The sequence below is a fragment of the Esox lucius genome, chromosome 3, assembly GCF_011004845.1.
Source record: "Esox lucius isolate fEsoLuc1 chromosome 3, fEsoLuc1.pri, whole genome shotgun sequence".
NCBI classification, from domain to species: Eukaryota; Metazoa; Chordata; class Actinopteri; order Esociformes; family Esocidae; genus Esox; species Esox lucius.
Genome location: NC_047571.1, coordinates 9,959,284 through 9,978,654, shown reverse-complemented (window position 1 = coordinate 9,978,654; position 19,371 = coordinate 9,959,284). Strand labels below are relative to the sequence as shown.

Sequence of the window (19,371 nt, the reverse complement as noted above, 5' to 3'; positions counted from 1 at the left end):
AAGAGACAACTTTTAAGCTTGATGAGAAGGCCTGTATGTCACATAATGTTTCAAAGTACACCGTTAGGGAGTACTAGTTGCGCTGCTGTTGTCCTAGGTGTGGACTTTCCAGCACAGATATCTTACCGATTGAAATAGAGCAATCGTTTCTGCTTCTGCCACCAGTTAATAAGTGTATCAGCATGACTCACGTTGGATAGTTTAGTGCAAGCAAAATCCTGTTCTCCGTATGACACGTTTCAAGGCATGTGTCTTGGCATCCTAATACGCCACTGATAAGGAATTTGTATGCAATCGGAGATAGGTGGCTTGCTAGCGCCATCTGTGTTAATAATGCCAATAATCTCATCACCTCCGACCGCTAGGGGCTCCCTCTTATCTTGGCTGTCTGTAGTGGAACGTACTCCGCCGGAGCCACCGATGAGCGCAAGCGTAGCTCGGAGCGGTTGATTGATTTTGGTGTCCTGTTTTTTCGAAGACGTAGCTGTTGGACATCGATTGGGTAAGAATAGCACACTGCAAATACGAATTATATATATATATATTGTATATAGCTAGCTGTCAAAATCCGTATCTTCCTTGCATCATACGCTACCTAGCTAAACAGTAAAACGAGACTACCAACGTTAACTACAGAAGGTAGCTAATCTTCCACTAATGCATGTTAGCCTGAAACATGTTATGGTTTTCAGCTTGATACCTACGTGCATTATTTATTGTTATGAAAACGATGTTAATAGCTATCATAGACATCACATGGCCAATGTTGTAGCCCTAGCTAAGTAGCTAGCTCCTTAAATTATGAGTCTGTTGGTAGCACTGCTGTACTGTAGTGGGGCTGGATGCGTTGGGAAATCCGTAGGGGTGTCCATGTTATACCCGTGAGCTCTTAGCTTGTAGTTAATTATTCCGATATAAAATAAGTCAGTTTATTTGAATACAGCCAATATATCTGTTCCAACAGAGATCCATCAATCCGCCATGGCGGATATAAAGAACTTCCTGTATGCTTGGTGTGGGAAGAAAAAACTAACACCCAACTATGATGTTAGAGCCGCTGGGAACAAAAACCGGCAGAAGTTTCTGTGTGAGGTCAGTTATATTATTTCACGTGTTAGGATATGCAGTTATCATTCATGCAACCTCCTCTGTTTATCAAGAGAATATTATTGTGTTTCTAAACAATATACCCACTTTGAATTGTTATTCCTCTTCTAAGGTTCGTATTGATGGGTTCAACTACACTGGAATGGGAAACTCGACCAACAAGAAGGATGCCCAGGCAAATGCTGCCAGAGACTTTGTCAATTATCTTGTCAGAGTTGGAGAGATCAATGCAGCTGAAGTCCCAGCCCTTGGGGTCAGTGATAAAATACACACTGAAAATTATTTGATAATATTTACACGACTTTTAACTATTTTTTATTGGATGGCTGTATGATCTTAGCAAAGGGGAATGCTCATTAATAGTAATGTACACAAATTTGTGATCATCAAAACAAATATATCCCATGGTTGTTCAATTGGGTTGAGGTTAGGTGAGGCCATAGCATATGATACACACAATCTGCACACTCATTGAACCATTCAGTGACCTTGTGCCCTGTTGATGGGGGCAATGTCTTCTTATAAGTGGCCCAATTATTAACCCTCTTTCAAAGTCACTTAGATCCTTTCTTCTTGCTATCTTGATCCAAAATTGAGGTTAACAGGGCATGCTGAGCATTTTTCTACATGCAGTACCCCTATATGGAAGCAACTGCATTTAATGTTCCTCCTGTCTTTTATTCTGGTTTTTCCTTTAATCTGTCACCTGCCTGTATGTATGTATGTAATGCACATATTAAATATACTTTTGCTGTTGATAGGCAAGTGTTACTGACTACAGTGTGCCTGACTGTGGAGGAGGTGGTAATGGCGATAATGTTGGCTTTGGAAGTCTTCCTGCGAGTGGACCTATCCCACCTCACCTGGTTGTGAAAGCTGAACAAGGTACTTAGCTGACTTGACTAAATGACTATATTATACAGTCTTTCTTCTGTAAACTCTTCCAATAGTGTCTTAACTAAAGTTGATTTATTTACCTTCGTAGTTCTTTGACTTTTTGGTCAAAAATGTGTTTTCCGGTGGTTCTTCCAATGTGAGATAAAAGAAGGAAACACTATTTGCTTATTTTGCTTATATTTGTCTAATACTGTATTATTAAAGTTAATAATACTTAAGTATTAATTATTATTATTGCTTAATTAATATTCTATTTGAATCGTTAGGCTGGCATTGTTGCAGAATCCTGCTTCTAAAGACTGAATTTTAAATAATGACACTACTTGTCTCCCTTTCCATTACCAAATGAGACCGGAATAGTATTAGCTTGTCCACATGGAACATTTGTGGCTTCTGCAGAGGCACGGGTAATATTGCAAGAGTCTATATACATCATGAGGAAGCTACAAGTCAATACCAGTGATGGATGGACCAACCAGAACTTTTCAGTGGGGAATATTTCAGGCACTTGGAACTATGTTCTCAAAAAAAATATTTAAAACATTAACTCTAAGCTTCTGGTCAATTATGCTGGTAGTACAATAAAAATCATAAACTTGTTTAGCTTTTTATTGAAATTGCTTATTCTGCGCATTTCTATTACATGTAGTCTGTTACTTCCCTATTCTAGTCATAACTTCATCTGGTTGTTTACCTGTTTTGAAGGAAGCACGCCCTCTGGACCTGTCCCAGGTGTCACTGGTTTGGGATATTCGGGCGGCGGCGGCAATTATTCTGGAGGGGTTGGAAACAGCAATGCCCCATGGGAAAGGGGGGCTAATCTGAAGGACTACTACTCTAAGAGGGACGAGCAAGAGGCACAGGCGGTATGACCTGTCAAATCATTATTTATAACATTGTTTCATGGTATTCATGAGCTACGGGTATGCCATCTTTAATCCAAGCCGTAAATCTTCACAATATTAAGTAGTCTTCTTCATTTTATTTTTTCCTTTCAAGACTCTGGAGTCCGAGGAGGTAGACCTGAACGCAGGACTCCATGGCAACTGGACTTTAGAGAATGCCAAGGCCCGTCTCAACCAGTTTTTCCAGAAGGAAAAAAACCAAACCGATTACAAATACAGCCAAGTGGGTCCTGACCACAACAGGTCAGGATGATGGGAGAGTATTTCAGCCTGGAATTTGCCCTGCTAGTGTGATGGAACCATCCTAAACTCTGATAAATGCAGTGCCATGGCTGGTTCCCAATTGCTAGCAGTCAGTCTAGTTAACAGATTTTACATAGATTGCTTTTTATACATGTTTTTTTTAGGAGTATTTCAGTGCATCCATGATAAAACTATAGAACCTAGCCTTCTCTTATATACATTATATCTGTGGACTGCATGTTTTTCTGCTGGACTGCTATGGAGACAGAGCCCTCCTGGGTGTGCAGTTAACACCTGAGAGATCTCATTGAACTTGTCAAGTCATACCTCAACCACAAAAAAGGTATATTCCCAATTCATTATAGGATCTTTATGACCACAACCGATACATCACTAGTACAATAGTGATCCTATTTGAATTGAAATGGACTAGTTACGGTCACTAATCACAAATTCAAAAAGCTAGTGGACACTTGATGCCAGACTTCACAACCTTACTTGTCAAGACATGTGGGATCCTTTAGGCTGCACTAAAGTTGTCACATGGTTGCATCCACAATGGGGATGGAATGGGCAGAGTATTGTGTGGTTTTGATTTCTGGTGTCACCTGTTCCGCTAGGGATGGGAAAAGCTGAGGTGAAAAAGTTGATTGTTGATTGAAGTCTGGCAGAAAAACATGCTGCGTCCCCCAAGAGCAAGGCTTGTCATCAGAGTGGACAATAGGCTTCTCTCCCTCGGAGGTCAGTTGATCCAATGACGGAATGCGTGTTATTTAATCAGGACGCATTCTGAATTCAGATGGTCATGGTGTTTTTCTTCCACTTCTACTTTAGGAGCTTTATTGCGGAGATGCAGTTATTTGTCAGACAGCTTGGTAGAAGTAAGTACTAACGTTTTCATTCAACTCAAACTTAATTGTCTTTTAGACAAAATGCTCAGTTTTTAGTCTTTAAACACTTCTTAGGTCTTGGGATAATTGTTTAGTAATCTGTAAAAAGTGTATACATTCACATACAGAGCAAGAATTGTGCCCCTTGAGTGGGGCAGCTGTCTACTACAGTTAAGCCTCAGTAGGGACGGCTGGTGGATGTTGGTCACATTGTGTTCTAGCAGCTCTATTTGACGGGTTGGGCACCTGCAAGCTGACAGGTTGTTAGTTGTAAGAACGTTTCTTGGTCTGACAGTCTTCCTGGGGAAGTGAGCAGTGTAAAAGGAAGTGTCACAGAATAGCAGCTGTTGTATCAGTGGTTGCATGGCCATTGAGAGTTGCTGTGATGTCTACAAAGTGGATGTCTCTGAATTGGGAGAAAAAGGATAACATTCTGGGTTGAAAAGAAGACATGACATTTGTTTTGTAGAGATAACTGCCCGTGAGCATGGATCTAACAAGAAGCTGGCCGCCCAGTCCTGTGCTCTGTCCATGGTCCGGCAGCTGTACCACCTGGGTGTCATTGAGGCTTATACGGGCATCACAAAGAAAAAAGATGGGGAAGCTGTAAGTAACGTGTTCCAATGCCGTGGAAATGAATTATCTTCTTCCGTTTATTCAGTAATGACGCAGTGTTTGTGTTTTTAAACTCTGGTTCAATCTTGGTGTGTTGGCAGCTGGAAGCTTTTGCAGTGAATGTGGGAGAAGATTTGCAACATCAGCTACGTAGTGTTACCGAAGAATTGGGAGTTACGATACCACCTCCAGTAAGTCTGGTGTAATTCATGCCATAAATTAACTGTCACACAGTTTAAATTAGTGTTGTTCTGTCTCAGGCACAATGTGTGACTTAGAATGTGAGGATGATAGGAGGAACATATTGCCTGTCCCCAGCCGTCCGATCCAGGTACCCCGGTGTCCCTGGTCCAAGGGAAGATGGCTGTGTTCGAGCCCTCCCAGAGACAGATGACAGCCGGCGTGGTGCCCTGGTCCCCCCCTCAAGTCAACTGGAACCCCTGGACCAGCAGCAATATAGACGACGGCCCGTTAGCATTTGTGAGTCGTAGACTATTCTCTTATGTATTTATTTTTTCAAATCTGCCTTTTCTTGAAGTATGTGGTTGAGCCTTCATCCGATCTGACAGTATCCTTCACATTTCCCCCCAGTGCACTCCAGAGCAAATCAGCGCTGACCTCCATAATGAGCTTAACTATCAGCTGGAACAAGATCAAAGCCTACAGAAGGTATGTTGTTGACCTCGCTAGGTTTTTTATTGTCTTAAGTGTTAAATTATGTCCTGTTTTGTTGTCCTTGTTTCAGACTGAAAATCAGGTCTTGTCCCCTAGGTAATTGGAGAGAGAGACGGGCTTCCGGTGAAGAAGTTTGAGGAGGAAATATTGTCCGCCGTTCAGCACAACTCAGTAGTGATCATCCGAGGGGCGACTGGCTGCGGCAAAACCACCCAGGTGCCCCAGTTCATCCTGGATCAGTTCATCAAGAGCGAGCGGGCGGCAGAATGTAACATTATCGTAACACAGGTATAAACCATTCACGGTTTTGAAAACGTTCTTTGATTTTGCTGGACCGCGTAAGCGTAGCCGACCAAGAAAAACGAATGTCTCTTAATGAATGAGTGAGTGAGTGAGTACCCCTTGTTAAATAGCGTAGTGGTTAGAGATGCAGACTGCCATGCAGGGGACCGGTGTTCGAGCCTCACCACAGACTAAACAGATTATGCATTAGGATTTGTTCAGGATTGACAAACACACTTTGCTGGCTACAATCTTCAGTAGCTAAGTTATAGTAAGTCTAATAAAACTGTTTACGATTATATTGCAACTTTAAGCTGGATTTTCGAAGTACGCATCCATGCATGCTTTTTGAGGTTATGTAGATCACAACCCCTTGTGCAGTAAAAGAGGAGGGGTTTCCACAATTCTGTTGTCTTTTCCCTAGTTATCGTCACCTACACTCACCTAAAGGATTATTAGGAACACCTGTTGAATTTCTCATTAATGCAATTATCTAATCAACCAATCACATGGCAGTTGCTTCAATGCATTTAGGGGTGTGGTCCTGGTCAAGACAATCTCCTGAACTCCAAACTGAATGTCATAATGGGAAAGAAAGGTGATTTAAGCAATTTTGAGCGTGGCATGGTTGTTGGTGCCAGACGGGCCGGTCTGAGTATTTCACAATCTGCTCAGTTACTGGGATTTTCACGCACATCAATTTCTAGGGTTTACAAAGAATGGTGTGAAAAGGGAAAAACATCCAGTATGCGGCAGTCCTGTGGACGAAAATGCCTTGTTGATGCTAGAGGTCAGAGGAGAATGGGCCGACTGATTCAAGCTGATAGAAGAGCAACTTTGACTGAAATAACCACTCGTTACAACCGAGGTATGCAGCAAAGCATTTGTGAAGCCAGAACACGCACAACCTTGAGGCGGATGGGCTACAACAGCAGAAGACCCCACCGGGTACCACTCATCTCCACTAAAAATAGGAAAAAGAGGCTACAATTTGCACGAGCTCACCAAAATTGGACAGTTGAAGACTGGAAGAATGTTGCCTGGTCTGATGAGTCTCGATTTCTGTTGAGACATTCAGATGGTAGAGTCAGAATTTGGCGTAAACAGAATGAGAACATGGATCCATCATGCCTTGTTACCACTGTGCAGGCTGGTGGTGGTGGTGTAATGGTGTGGGGGATGTCACACTTTAGGCCCCTTAGTGCCAATTGGGCATCATTTAAATGCCACGGCCTACCTGAGCATTGTTTCTGACCATGTCCATCCCTTTATGACCACCATGTACCCATCCTCTGATGGCTACTTCCAGCAGGATAATGCACCATGTCACAAAGCTCGAATCATTTCAAATTGGTTTCTTGAACATGACAATGAGTTCACTGTACTGAAATGGCCCCCACAGTCACCAGATCTCAACCCAATAGAGCATCTTTGGGATGTGGTGGAACGGGAGCTTCGTGCCCTGGATGTGCATCCCACAAATCTCCATCAACTGCAAGATGCTATCCTATCAATATGGGCCAACATTTCTAAAGAATGCTTTCAGCACCTTGTTGAATCAATGCCACATAGAATTAAGGCAGTTCTGAAGGCGAAAGAGGGTCAAACACAGTATTAGTATGGTGTTCCTAATAATCCTTTAGGTGAGTGTATATTGATAAAATGACATACCTCTACATTCTTTGTAAGTGGGAAAACCTGCAAAATCAGCAGTTTATCAAATACTTGTTCTCCCCACCGTAGCTTTGTAGCGGTTAAAGACACAGTTTGTCACATAGGAGACCCCGCTTCGAATCCAGCGTGTGCAACAACATTAATCCTTTCTAATCACAGACCGGCCAAACTAGGCTTGCTTGATTCCTTTATTTTTTTTTGGTTCTGTGTAATCATGAATAGATTTAACCGGTAGAAACACACGTCCAGGACAGAAACTTTAACAGGCAAGCTACAGTTGTGCTCATAAGTTTGTATACCCTCGTAGAAATTTGTGATATTTTGAAAATATTACTTAAGGCTAGTGATCATATAAAGCCGTTTATTATCACATAGTTGTTTTGACTTCTTTTTTAAATCATGATAACAAAAATCACCCAAATGGCCCTGATCAAAAGTTTACATACCCTTGAATGTTTGGCCTTGTTACAGACAGGGACACAAGGTGACACACACAGGTACAAATTGCATTTAAAGGTGAATTTCCCACACCTGTGGCTTTTTAAATTGCAAATAGTTTGTGTGTAAATAGTCAATGGGTTTGTTAGCTCACACGTGGAAGTACTGAGCTGGAACTTTATACAGATGGAATAGGATAGAAAAGGATATCCAAAGCCTTGCAAATGCCCGTCAGAACTGTTCAATCACTTATCAAGAAGTGGAAAATTCAGGGATCTCTTGATGCCAAGGTCAGGTAGACCAAGAAAGATTTCAGCCAAAACTGGCAGAAGAATTGTTTGGGATACAAAGAAAAACCCACAGGTAACCTCAGGAGAAATACAGGCTGCTCTCGGAAAATACGGTGTGGTTGTTTCAAGGAGCACAATACGACGGTACTTGAACAAAATTTAGCTGCATGGTCGAGTTGCCAGAAAGAAGCCTTTACTGCTCCAATGCCACAATTAAGCCTGGTTACAATATGCCCAAAACAACACCTTGACCTTCTGGGACACTGTAATTTGGTGACGAGACCAAAATAGAGCTTTATGGTTACAAGCGCTATATTTGGGAGGGGTCAAAAAGGCCTATAGTGAACAGAATACCATCCCCACTGTAAAGCATGGTGGTGGCTCACTGATGTTTTGGGGGGGTGTGAGCTCTAAAGGCACAGGGAATCGTTTAAAATTGATGGCAAGATGAATGCAGCATGTTATCAGAAAATACTAGCAGACAGTTTGCATTCTTCTGCACGAAAGCTGCGCATGGGACTCGACAATGACCCTAAGCACAAGGCCAGAGGTTACAGCAGAAAATGGCCATCAGTCTCCTGACCTTAATATCATCGAGCCACTCGGGGAGATCTCAAACGTGCGGTTCATGCAAGACGACCAAAGACTTTGCATGACCTGGAGCCATTTTTGCCAAGATGAATGGGCAGCTATTGCACCTGCAAGAATTCAGGGCCTCATAGACAACTTTTACAAAAATGACTAGTGCACGCTGTCATTGATGCTAAAGGGGGCAATACACAGTAGTAAGAACTAAGGGTATGCAGACTTTTGAACAGGGGTCAGTTCATTTTATTCTTTGTTGCTGTGTTTTGTTTTATGATTGTGCCATTCTGTTATAACCTACAGTTGAATGTGAATACCATAAGAAATAAAAGACGTGTTTTGCCTGCTCACTCATGTTTTCTTTACAAATGATACATATATTACCAATTCTCCAAGGGTATGCACAACTGTAATGTGCAGATCACCTAATCTCTTTTCCGATGTTACTTCCTCAGCCTCGACGTATCAGTGCGGTGTCAGTGGCGGAGCGTGTGGCCTACGAGAGAGGAGAGGACATCGGTAAGAGCTGTGGGTACAGCGTCCGGTTTGAATCCATCCTCCCGCGACCACACGCCAGCATCATGTTCTGCACTGTGGGTGAGCGTCTCTCCTGTTCTGATTTGCCTCGAGTGTTACAGCGTAGCTTATACAAATGAGCTTCAGTTCCCAGCATTAAGAATGTTGAATTGTGTTCATGTTATCATGGAAATATATAGCAGACGTTGATGGGTGTTTTTCTTTTTCTAGGTGTGTTACTGCGCAAGTTGGAAGCAGGTATTCGTGGGATCAGCCATGTGATTGTGGATGAGATTCACGAGAGAGACATCAATGTGCGTTAAGAATGAGTTGTAGTGCAGTGCTGTGTGTCTGTGTGTCTGGGGGAAAAAGCAGCAAATGGATTCAACTCTAACTTCCTGCTCCGCACAGACTGACTTCCTCATGGTGGTTCTGCGGGACGTCGTCCAAACGTACCCAGAAGTCCGTGTCATCCTCATGTCGGCCACCATCGACACCACCATGTTCAGGGAGTACTACTTCAACTGCCCCGTCATCGAGGTGTTTGGACGCACGTTCCCTGTACAAGGTAAGTTTCCAAGCCAACATAAACCTTTATATGGTCCCGTTTATGGAGGATCAAGTCTATGCTGTGTTTTTCTAATCTTTTCCAGAGTACTTTTTGGAAGATTGCATTCAGATGACCAAGTTCATTCCGCCCCCGAATGACAGAAAGAAGAGGGACAGGGACGAGGAGGGAGGAGAGGAAGAGGTATTGGACAAGATTCTCTCCCCGGCCATAAGACCATTTAGTTGAACACTGAAGTCCCATGCGTATTCTCATTCCCAGACAGCAACCTGGCCAATGAAGTTGAGAAATCCAGTGCGTGTTAGACATTGGCATTTCATAAATCGTTGAAAAGGTCTGAGGTACCGCTTTATTTGGAGCCGCTCATCACTTCCATTTGTTTGCTAAAATGAATTGATGACGTACTGTAATGGGTACAGACCATCCCACAGAATGAAACGTCACTCTTCACTAAGGCCAACTGTGAATGGTGGTCTTGTGCAACCGCTCAGTAGCCTGAGGTTATTATGTGGAAATATGTTTCACCGCTTCTTGTTCATCACAGGCCAACTGCAATGTGATATGTGGTCCGGATTACACCCCTGAGACGAAGCGCGCGATGGCTCAGATTAACGAAAAGGAGACTCCTTTTGAGCTGGTGGAGGCCCTGCTGAAGTACATCGAGACTCTCCAGGTAGCCGGGGCGGTGCTCGTGTTTCTTCCCGGCTGGAACCTCATCTACTCCATGCAGAAACACCTGGAGATGAATCCCCACTTCGGTGTGTTGTCACTACTAATCACTGGGTTTCTGCAAAACAAAAGTCTGTCATTCTACGCATTTGGATTGATCCCAGAAAACCTGGTTTCTCATTGTAGTCCCCAGTCACTCAGGTTTCTGATATAGATGTGCCATTGGTTGTAATTGTAGCAGTAAGTTGATGTGCCGTTCTTATTCGTTTGGCCCAGGGAGTCAGCGGTACCTGATCCTGCCTCTCCACTCCCAGATTCCCAGAGAGGAGCAGAGGAGGGTGTTTGAGCCTGTGCCTCCAAACATCACCAAGGTCAGGCAGCTTGGGTTCTCTGGTAGTCCCTGAATTGGTATATCATTTTGCTTAACCCTAACCGCTATTTTTCATGTCATTTGTTTAGGTGATCTTGTCAACAAACATTGCAGAGACCAGTATTACCATCAATGATGTCGTATATGTCATCGACTCTTGCAAGTAAGGTCTTTCATTGCACTGTATCTGACCTGGTTCAGTTTTATTCATTGTCTTTCTCTTTATATGGGAGTGTGGTTACCTACGGCAACCCATGACTGTGTGCTTCCTCTTAGGCAGAAGGTGAAGCTGTTCACGTCTCACAACAACATGACCAACTACGCCACGGTGTGGGGTTCCAAGACCAACCTGGAGCAGAGGAAGGGTCGGGCAGGCCGCGTCCGAGCCGGCTTCTGCTTTCATCTGTGTAGCAGGGCGCGTTTCGACAAGTAAGCCTCTAGCCCTCAGCCCTTATACGAGCTGTTTTGTTCAGTTAGCTTTATTTGTATGTTGAAAACATATCTGAATTACACAAACGATGAATGTGGACCTCTATGCTCTTGTCTCTATTCTTTAACCCAGATTGGAGACCCATATGACTCCGGAGATATTCCGTACTCCTCTCCACGAGGTAGCCCTGAGCATCAAGCTGCTGAGGCTAGGTGCCATTGGTCATTTCCTTTCCAAGGCCATCGAGCCCCCTCCCTTGGACGCGGTCATCGAGGCTGAACACACGCTGAGAGGTAAGTCCTTTTACCCCGCATGATACCGCTCCGGAAAAAACAAGAGACCGCTGCACCTTTTTCTTTCCTTTCCAAAAAAGTTGAACAGGAATGTTTTGAGTGAGGAACAGAAGCGTTCAATTTATAGAAGCGTTCGATTTGCAGCGGTCTGTTAATTTTAACCCTTCTGTTCCTCACTCAAAACCTTTTTGGAAAGGAAAGAAAAAGGTACAGTGGCCTCTTACTTTTTTCAGGAGCTGTATATTACTGTCGTTTTGAGTTTGTCAATTTGCAACATTACCAACCACCTTCATCATCAACATTTATGGTTTCTTACGGTTTTTCCATTAGAACTGGATGCTTTGGACACAAATGATGAGTTGACTCCTCTTGGTCGGATCCTCGCAAAGCTTCCAATCGAGCCACGCCTGGGAAAGATGATGATTATGGGCTGCATATTCAAGTGAGCGCTGCACCCAAGTTCATTTGTGCATTTAGTTAACTCCTTCCCTGATACACTATTCCCTATTAACAGATCTCAAAGCACCAACTCTTTTATTACCAGTAAATGTATTTCTTTAATGACTCTATTCTCTTTCTGAAGTGTTGGAGATGCGGTGTGCACCATCTCAGCAGCCTCCTGCTTCCCAGAGCCCTTCGTCAACGATGGCAAGCGATTGGGTTATGTGCATCGCAACTTTGCAGGCACCCGTTTCTCAGATCACGTGGCACTGCTCTGTGTATTCCAGGCTTGGGATGATGTGAGGTGAGTCCAATCTTCATACAATCATTTAACATGAACTCTTAAATAACTACCAGTCCCCAGATATGGATCTGAATCAAACTGCTTGAACCCGTAATTGTTTGGTATGATAGGAGGCAACACCATTATCCAATTAATTGCAGAAGGTAGAAGAGTGGGCTCGATGACCCATTGGTTTTCAAATCTACTATTCCCCTTGACCACCTGGCCCATTGAAGGTTGTGACGACATTTTGTCTTTTAATTGTAGAATGGCTGGTGAGGATGCCGAATCCAGATTCTGTGAACACAAGAGGCTCAACATGTCTACCCTGAGGATGACCTGGGAGGCCAAAGTGCAACTGAAGGAGATCCTGGTCAACTCTGGCTTCCCTGAGGGTAACTGGCCACACTAGTCAGTAGATTTAGGGATGCAGCGATCCGATACTGGCATCAGAAATGTCGGAAAATCTTATTGAAAATTGCAGATACTGTAAAAAAATGCACAGTTGCTAGTAAAACTGGTAGTTGTAAACTTTGCAAAGCAAGGATTTCAAGGGATGTTAGCGACGATAAACTAGCTAATTGATGCCTGTATGGCAACGCTAGCTAATGTCAGGCTAATTGAGAATACAACACATGCTTTTATCTCCATATCTATTTATATTCATAGCTAACCAGTAAGCCTACCTGGTTGTTCTGTGGCCTTATCTTTTAGTTCTGTCTTCCAATAATTAGTTAGTTACCTGCTAAAGTGAATCAAGTGCCACTTTGATCGAGTTGTGATTGGATGAAACAAGCTAAACGTGTCATGTGGAAATTTGTTTTTAACCAAATGCCAACAACAAAATGGCTGTATAAACTTTAAAGGGGATTAACAACGAATATCTCCAATTTGTCTAGGGCCTAGTCCACATGTACACTGTACTTTTTAAGATATTTTTTTTTCTCTTTTGTTCTTAAAAAAAACCTGTCCATAAAAGCATTGCTTAAAAAAAAATCTCCATCCACATGGAAACACAAAAACACGCTGTCAAGCACTGTCAACAGCATGCCAGACCAACAGGTGATGATATAACCCTAACCTTAAAAGCATGTTGGCCAATCAGAAGCCTGAAAAAAAAGTTATTACAGGTTCCAATAGGCTAGCGACAATGGAGTGTCGTGAATGCAGTGACCTCCTGCTTGAAATAATTGTTAAATCTATGTGAACAAGAAATGGAACCAGGCCAGCCTATTTCAGCCATCCCGCAATTAGATGAAATGAATGTTGTTGCCTGGCTGGATTTGATACATGGTGTCCTATGTGAAAGATCTTTAACCACTACACTATTTAAACCGTGGTTGTTGCACATGATTCATGTGTAGAGATGTGGTGCTCTCTCCTTATCCTTCCTGACTGATTCTTATCTAGTTTAGTGTTTTGCTAGTGTCCTTGTCACTACTGGTAGCATGAGGCGGGACCTGTAGCCCGTTCGGGTTGGACAGGGAGTCCAGCTCTTCCAGGATGGAGCATCCAATAAATGCTGTTGCAAGAAGGTTTGCTGTGTCTCCCATTACGGTCACAAGACCGTTCCTCCTCTTGTGGGAGGAGGAACAGGAGGAGCTCTGCCAGAGGCCTACAAAATGACCTCCAGTGGGCTACTGGTGTGCATGTTTCTGACAAGTAGCACCACAGACTCTCCAGGAGCTCACTGATGCCCTGATCCAGGTCTGGGAGGAGATCCCCCAGGACACCATCCACCGTCTCATCAGGAGCATGCCCAGATGTTGTCAGGAGTGCACAGAGGCACATGGGGGCCGTACACACTACTGAGTCTCATTGCTGTGATGAAATTCATGCATGTTGGAACTGCCTGTGATGCCTTCATCAAGACCTGATGTGTGATTTAATTGTTTTCTGAATTTTTTTGAGCAGTGTGCATTTTATATTATAAATGTCTGTGTTGGATTTTAAAGTTATCATCTTCTAGCATCCCTTTCATAGATAGCTCATGGGCATAAGACATGTTAAAAAGGGTCAAATTTAAAACCTGCAACTGATATTTATCACAAAATGTAAATGGTACATACCGCAATCGATTGAGTTTGCCCAGTGTTTTGTTTTAGTGGTGACACAAAATTCGTTTTACACGTGTAACTTTGTGAAATAATAATTATCTAGAAAATCACATTAGTGGCGCAAGAACAGTTAGATGGCGCTGCACTCGTACTAGCTTGATCCTGCTCTCCCTGAGGGAGATGCATGAATAGAGACAGGGTACAAATTTCAAGTGATTTATAAACATTGACCATTTTTAAATATTACTTATTTCTTTTTAAGGCAAAGTGTCAGTTTTTCACATCCCTCGTGTTCACTGCAATAGGTATTTGTTGAATAGGTATCAAACTACCCATCCTTTAACATTTTATGTTGCTCCAATATTAACCCAAGTTTTAGGTTAATATTGAGTTGATAGAAAAAAAGGTTTTATGACATCCAATTCAGTCATATACAAGAGTTATGGCAATCATAGCATGTAAACAACATTTTTAATCGCAGTATTGGATTGGTAAGTTTAGTACTCTACAAATCGGTATCAACAAAGAAAAAGTGGTATCGGTGCATACCAAACAAGTGTACTACTTTTTACCTACATTTCCCTGATGGAAATGTAGTGATTGAGTGTCATACAAGACTTTTGAACCAGCTGGTAAGATTACATTATTTCCATAACAGACTGTATCAGAGTGGTTAGGTGACAAAACATGGAAGATCAGAATGGGGCTGCTGTAATAACTAGTAATTTTTTTGTCTTTTCATTAGAGTGCTTGATGACACAGAATTTCAACAACATTGGACCTGACAACAACCTGGATGTGGTCATCTCTCTCCTGACCTATGGCTCCTACCCTAATGTGTGCTACCACAAGGAGAAGAGAAAGATTCTCACCACTGAGGGGCGCAATGCCCTCATCCACAAATGCTCCGTTAACTGCCCCTTTAGCAACCAGGACATGACCTACCCATCACCGTTCTTCGTCTTTAGTGAAAAGGTAGGTTCTTAAAATGAAGTAGTCGAGGTCTCCATAATTCTAATATACGGGGGTGTTACAAGTCTGTATTATTCTGTTGGTTATATACTTTCTGTGCTGACAGGGTAAATCTTTCTATGTTCAATGGGAAAAGTTATCAGTATCGATTAAAAATCCTAACACATTTTACTGTCATATAGGTTGTGCTGTCATTTCTATAAAATGCACGAGTGAACAGGATTAGTCTTATAAACTGTTGTGCAATTCATTCCTTGACTGGCAAGCGTGGCAAAAAAATGACTACTACAAACTAACATCAGAAGTTTTACTTTTCTATTTTCAACCAGATCCGAACACGAGCTATCTCAGCCAAAGGAATGACGCTAGTCAGCCCACTGCAGCTGATCTTGTTTGCCTCCAAGAAAATCACATCAAACGGAGAAATCGTTGAACTGGATGATTGGTGAGTGTCGCTACCATCTTTAAAGTGGTGCAATAGTGGAAACATGTGGTTCTCCCTTGCATATATAACTACAATAGTCAGAAGGGCCATGAGGTCAAGCATGAGCATGGCGTTGTCAAGCAGATAAAAACAACCAACTGTATTCACAGGATCAAACTAAAGATACCACATGACGTGGCCGGCTGCATATTGGCCCTGAGGGCCGCAATGGAGGCCCTGGTTGTGGAAGTCACCAAAGACCCTGAGTATATCCGACAGCTGGACCCCACAAACGAGCACATGCTCAACGTCATCCGCCAGATCTCCAAGCCCTCCGCAGCCGGGCTTAACCTTATGGCCAACAATCAACGGTAAGCCCAACACGACTGATTCGTCTTCTCAGCTCAGGCCCCCGTTTTTCATTTGTTTTCCCTTGATGGATTCTAAACATCTCCAGATGTACTTTGCCTATCAGAGAGTATTAAATGAACTGAAATAGAGTGGAGGTTATTAACTTGAAAAACTGAACCCAGAGGACTAGAAGAAAATAGTTTGTGTCCCAAGGGGCCTAAAAAATGCACTATTTTTGACACAAGCCTTTGCAGTCTAATAAACATCAGACATAACATACATATGTACTTGTAGTGGCAATAATGGATTAGTTTACACTGTGGAGATTATCCACATTTCTGAACAGTCAAATCTTTTTAACTGCGTCATAGGATGTCATAGGAAATGTATTTTTGTAATGTTAGTTTTCATCGTTCTTCAATGGATACAACTGGCTTACTTCTTTTCCTGTCTTTATCAGTTTTGGAGATGGTCCACGTCCTCCCAAGATGGCCAGGTTTGATGGCGGTGGAGGAGGTTACCAAGGCGGAAGAGGTTCTGGGTACAGGGGAGGCGGCGGGGGCGGTTACAGAGGAGGCGGCGGGGGGGGTTACAGAGGGGGCGGAGGATACCAAGGAGGCGGCGGATACACAGGGGGTCGGGGTGGTGGATACCGTGGGGGTGGGGGATACCGCGGTGGTGGGGGTTTCCGCGGCTCGGGTGGTAACAGAGGGGGGGGTGGTTACGGAGGTGGGAACTGGGGTGGAGGATACAGAGGGGGTCGGGGGTATTAGAACATTTTAAGGGTAGCTGTTTTAGATGTTGTGGATTCAAATGCATTGTATGACCTTGAGGAGCATAATGTTTGTTTTCAACTGTCATATTAGGACTTTTTGGTTTTGGTTAACTCTGAAATCAAGGTATTGGCCCACAGATGTTAAATATTCACTTTGAAACTGCTAAATATTACTATTGAGAGTATTATATACCATCCATTCTCTGTATTGGCATTTGTGTGGGCTGATTGGATTTGTTTTGGTGTTAGTGTTCAGTACTTTGTCATTAGACTGATTTTTGTATGTAATTTAGAACTCAAAGGTTTCCTACAAAAGTAAATTCAATAAAATACACACCCCACACATTTCTTCTGCCATTTCCTCATTTACATTTTTTTTTTTTTTTATTGCAATGTGTAAATAGAGTGCATATTGTTTTATTGGTCCAGTGCATAAACAAACTTGCACAACAGCTACATTTATATAAAGATAGTTGTTTGTGATGTGGTTTAACAATCATGTACAACACATTTATGCTGCAATCCTCAATTCAAGAATTAGCTCACATTTTGTGCTGCAAGCCAATAGCGCCCTTGGTGTTGGACTCCAATCTGTTAGTGGTGATCTCCAAGCTGAGTTCCTGCAGGGCCTTAGAAAGATGATCTGTCTCATTCTTGTTCCCATTGGCTTTCTTCTCCAGGTCCTCATTACTTGCTTTGTACAGATTGTCAGGAACAAGAATGGTCAAGCCATAGCCGTTGTTGTCATGAATGTAGTTGTTGGACAGCTTCAGCTGAGGCAGAGGGAGAACCTGTGAATAGAAAGCCCATAATTTAATGTTACTGAAATGTGATATGTTTTTTGTAATTGAGTTGAGGCAGAGAACAGTGAATCCTATATTAGCATCCACTTAAATTTGGTCTCTGTATCTGCTTCACTGTGCCACTTATTACATTTGTCTTTTAGCAGATGCAGTCATCCAGAGCAACATATAATTAGTACATTTATCTTAAAATAGCTATGTGAGACAACTACATATTTGTACTCAACATCCACTGATATTACAGATGTAAAGTGCTCTCCGTAAGTATTGGGACAGTAAAGAGTTTTTTTTTTCTGCTTATTCCATGAAGGGCTTAGTGTCTGCTGGTTTTTGCTGCTACCTTGTATTTGACTGAGGTCGCTAATTAGTTGCTCCATTCACCTGGTTGTCTACAGTACTGTGCAAAAGTCTTAGACATCTAGAATTCGAACTAAAGCCATTTATTTGGGGAGTAAGTGTTTATTTGAAAAAAGAAATATTTTTAACATACTTCAGAGATACTACAGCTCTGGAAAAAAATTAAGAGACCACTTTACTATTCATAGGTATGTGTTTGAGTAAAATTAACATTTGTTTTATTCTATAAACTACTGACAACATTACACCCAAATTCCAAATCAAAATATTGTCATTTAGAGTATTTGTAGAAAACAACTGGTCAAAATAACCAAAAAAAGATGCATTGTTTCAGACCTCAAATAATGCAAAGAAAACAAATTCATATTCATTTTTCAACAACAAAATACTAATGTGTTTTTAACGAAGAGTTCAGAAATCAATATTTGGTGGAATAACCCCGCTTTTAAATCACAGCTTGACATGCTCTCCAACCAGTCTGTCACATTGCTGTTGGGTGACAAAAATTCAAGTAGCTCGGCTTTGATGGCTTGTGACCATGCATCTTCCTCTTGATCAAATTCCAGAGGTTTTCAATGGGGTTCAGGTCTGGAGATTGGGCTGGCCATGACAGGGTCTTGATCTGGTGGTCCTCCATCAACACTTTGATTGACCTGGCTGTGTGGCATGGAGCATTTTCCTGCTGGAAAAAACAATTCTCAGAGTTGGGGAACATTGTCAGAGCAGAAGGAAGCAGGTGTTCTTCCAGGATAACCTTGTACTTAGCTTGATTCATGCGTCATTTACAAAGACAAATCTGCCTGATTCCAGCCTTGCGGAAATATCCCCAGATCATCATCGATCCTCCACCAAATTTCACAGTGGGTGTAAGACTGTGGCTTACAGGCCTCTCCAGGTCTCTGTCTAACCATTAGACGACCAGGTGTTGGGCAAAGCTGAAAATTTGACTCATCGGAGATGACCATACTTCTGTACGGTCCAATCCTTATGGTCTTTTGCAAACTTCAGCCTGGCTCTTCTTTGCTTCTCATTGATAAAGGGCTTTTTTCTAGCTTTGCACGACTTCAGCCCTGCCCCTAGGAGTCTGTTTCGAACCGTCCTCGCCGTGCACTTCACCCCAGCTGCTGTTTGCCATTCTTTTTGTAGATCACTTGATGTCGTCCTACGGTTGTTGAGTGACATTCGAATGAGTTGACGATCATCTCGGTCTGTGGACAGTCATTTTTGCCCTGCGGCATTCTGTAGCTTTGTTGTCCCCAATGTCTGTTGCTTGACCTTGTTCTTATTAACCACCGTCTTTGAAATTTTCATGATGGACACAACCTGACGCACACTGTATCACTCTGCCAGTAAAGCCAGAATTGAACCTTTCTTTCCTTTCTCAAAACTTTTATTTTCAACTCATTTGTCATGCTGAATAGTTTTTGCCATCCAGCTGATCCTATTGTAAGAGGATAGTGA

At 42.5% G+C, this 19,371-nt stretch overlaps 2 protein-coding genes across 5 annotated transcripts in view; one reads left to right on the top strand and one right to left on the bottom strand.

Annotated features, from left to right (window-relative positions):
• The first annotated feature begins 394 nt into the window (after positions 1–394).
• On the top strand, positions 395–17,095 carry dhx9 (DEAH (Asp-Glu-Ala-His) box helicase 9). Of its 2 annotated transcripts, XM_010883322.5 has the most exons (28): positions 395–502; positions 965–1,092; positions 1,220–1,360; positions 1,869–1,992; positions 2,710–2,870; positions 3,004–3,152; positions 3,987–4,033; positions 4,512–4,648; positions 4,759–4,848; positions 4,976–5,137; positions 5,249–5,326; positions 5,429–5,620; positions 9,057–9,198; positions 9,349–9,431; positions 9,529–9,685; positions 9,771–9,868; positions 10,230–10,443; positions 10,631–10,725; positions 10,814–10,887; positions 11,001–11,153; positions 11,287–11,447; positions 11,778–11,889; positions 12,031–12,192; positions 12,439–12,566; positions 14,974–15,203; positions 15,530–15,645; positions 15,795–15,995; positions 16,436–17,095. In XM_010883322.5, the coding sequence occupies exons 2-28, from the start codon at positions 982–984 to the stop codon at positions 16,746–16,748; spliced, it is 3,831 nt and encodes a 1,276-aa protein (XP_010881624.3). In that variant the 5' UTR covers positions 395–502; positions 965–981; the 3' UTR covers positions 16,749–17,095. The 2 variants fall into 2 exon arrangements, with proteins under 2 accessions (XP_010881624.3, XP_028974853.1); XM_029119020.2 differs by lacking the exons at positions 395–502; positions 965–1,092; positions 1,220–1,360; ... (1 more) ...; positions 2,710–2,870; positions 3,004–3,152 and adding an exon at positions 3,785–3,893.
• Positions 17,093–19,371, bottom strand: part of LOC105018241 (testicular spindle-associated protein SHCBP1L) — a 20,809-nt gene continuing 18,530 nt past the window's right edge. For all 3 annotated transcript variants that reach the window (XM_010883525.3, XM_020045593.2, XM_020045594.2), the window contains one exon: positions 17,093–17,541. In XM_010883525.3, the coding sequence (XP_010881827.1) occupies positions 17,293–17,541 (249 nt within the window). In that variant the 3' untranslated portion in view covers positions 17,093–17,292. The remainder of the gene's footprint in view (positions 17,542–19,371) is intronic.

What these genes read in the sequence shown, in the direction of transcription:
- dhx9 (XM_010883322.5), top strand. Translation starts at nt 982, where the DNA reads ATGGCGGATATAAAGAACTTCCTGTATGCTTGGTGTGGGAAGAAAAAA. An exon ending in GAGTTACGATACCACCTCCA is followed by an intron (nt 4,849 to 4,975) that starts GTAAGTCTGGTG and finishes GCCTGTCCCCAG; the next exon opens with CCGTCCGATCCAGGTACCCC. An exon ending in AGGAGGGAGGAGAGGAAGAG is followed by an intron (nt 9,869 to 10,229) that starts GTATTGGACAAG and finishes TGTTCATCACAG; the next exon opens with GCCAACTGCAATGTGATATG.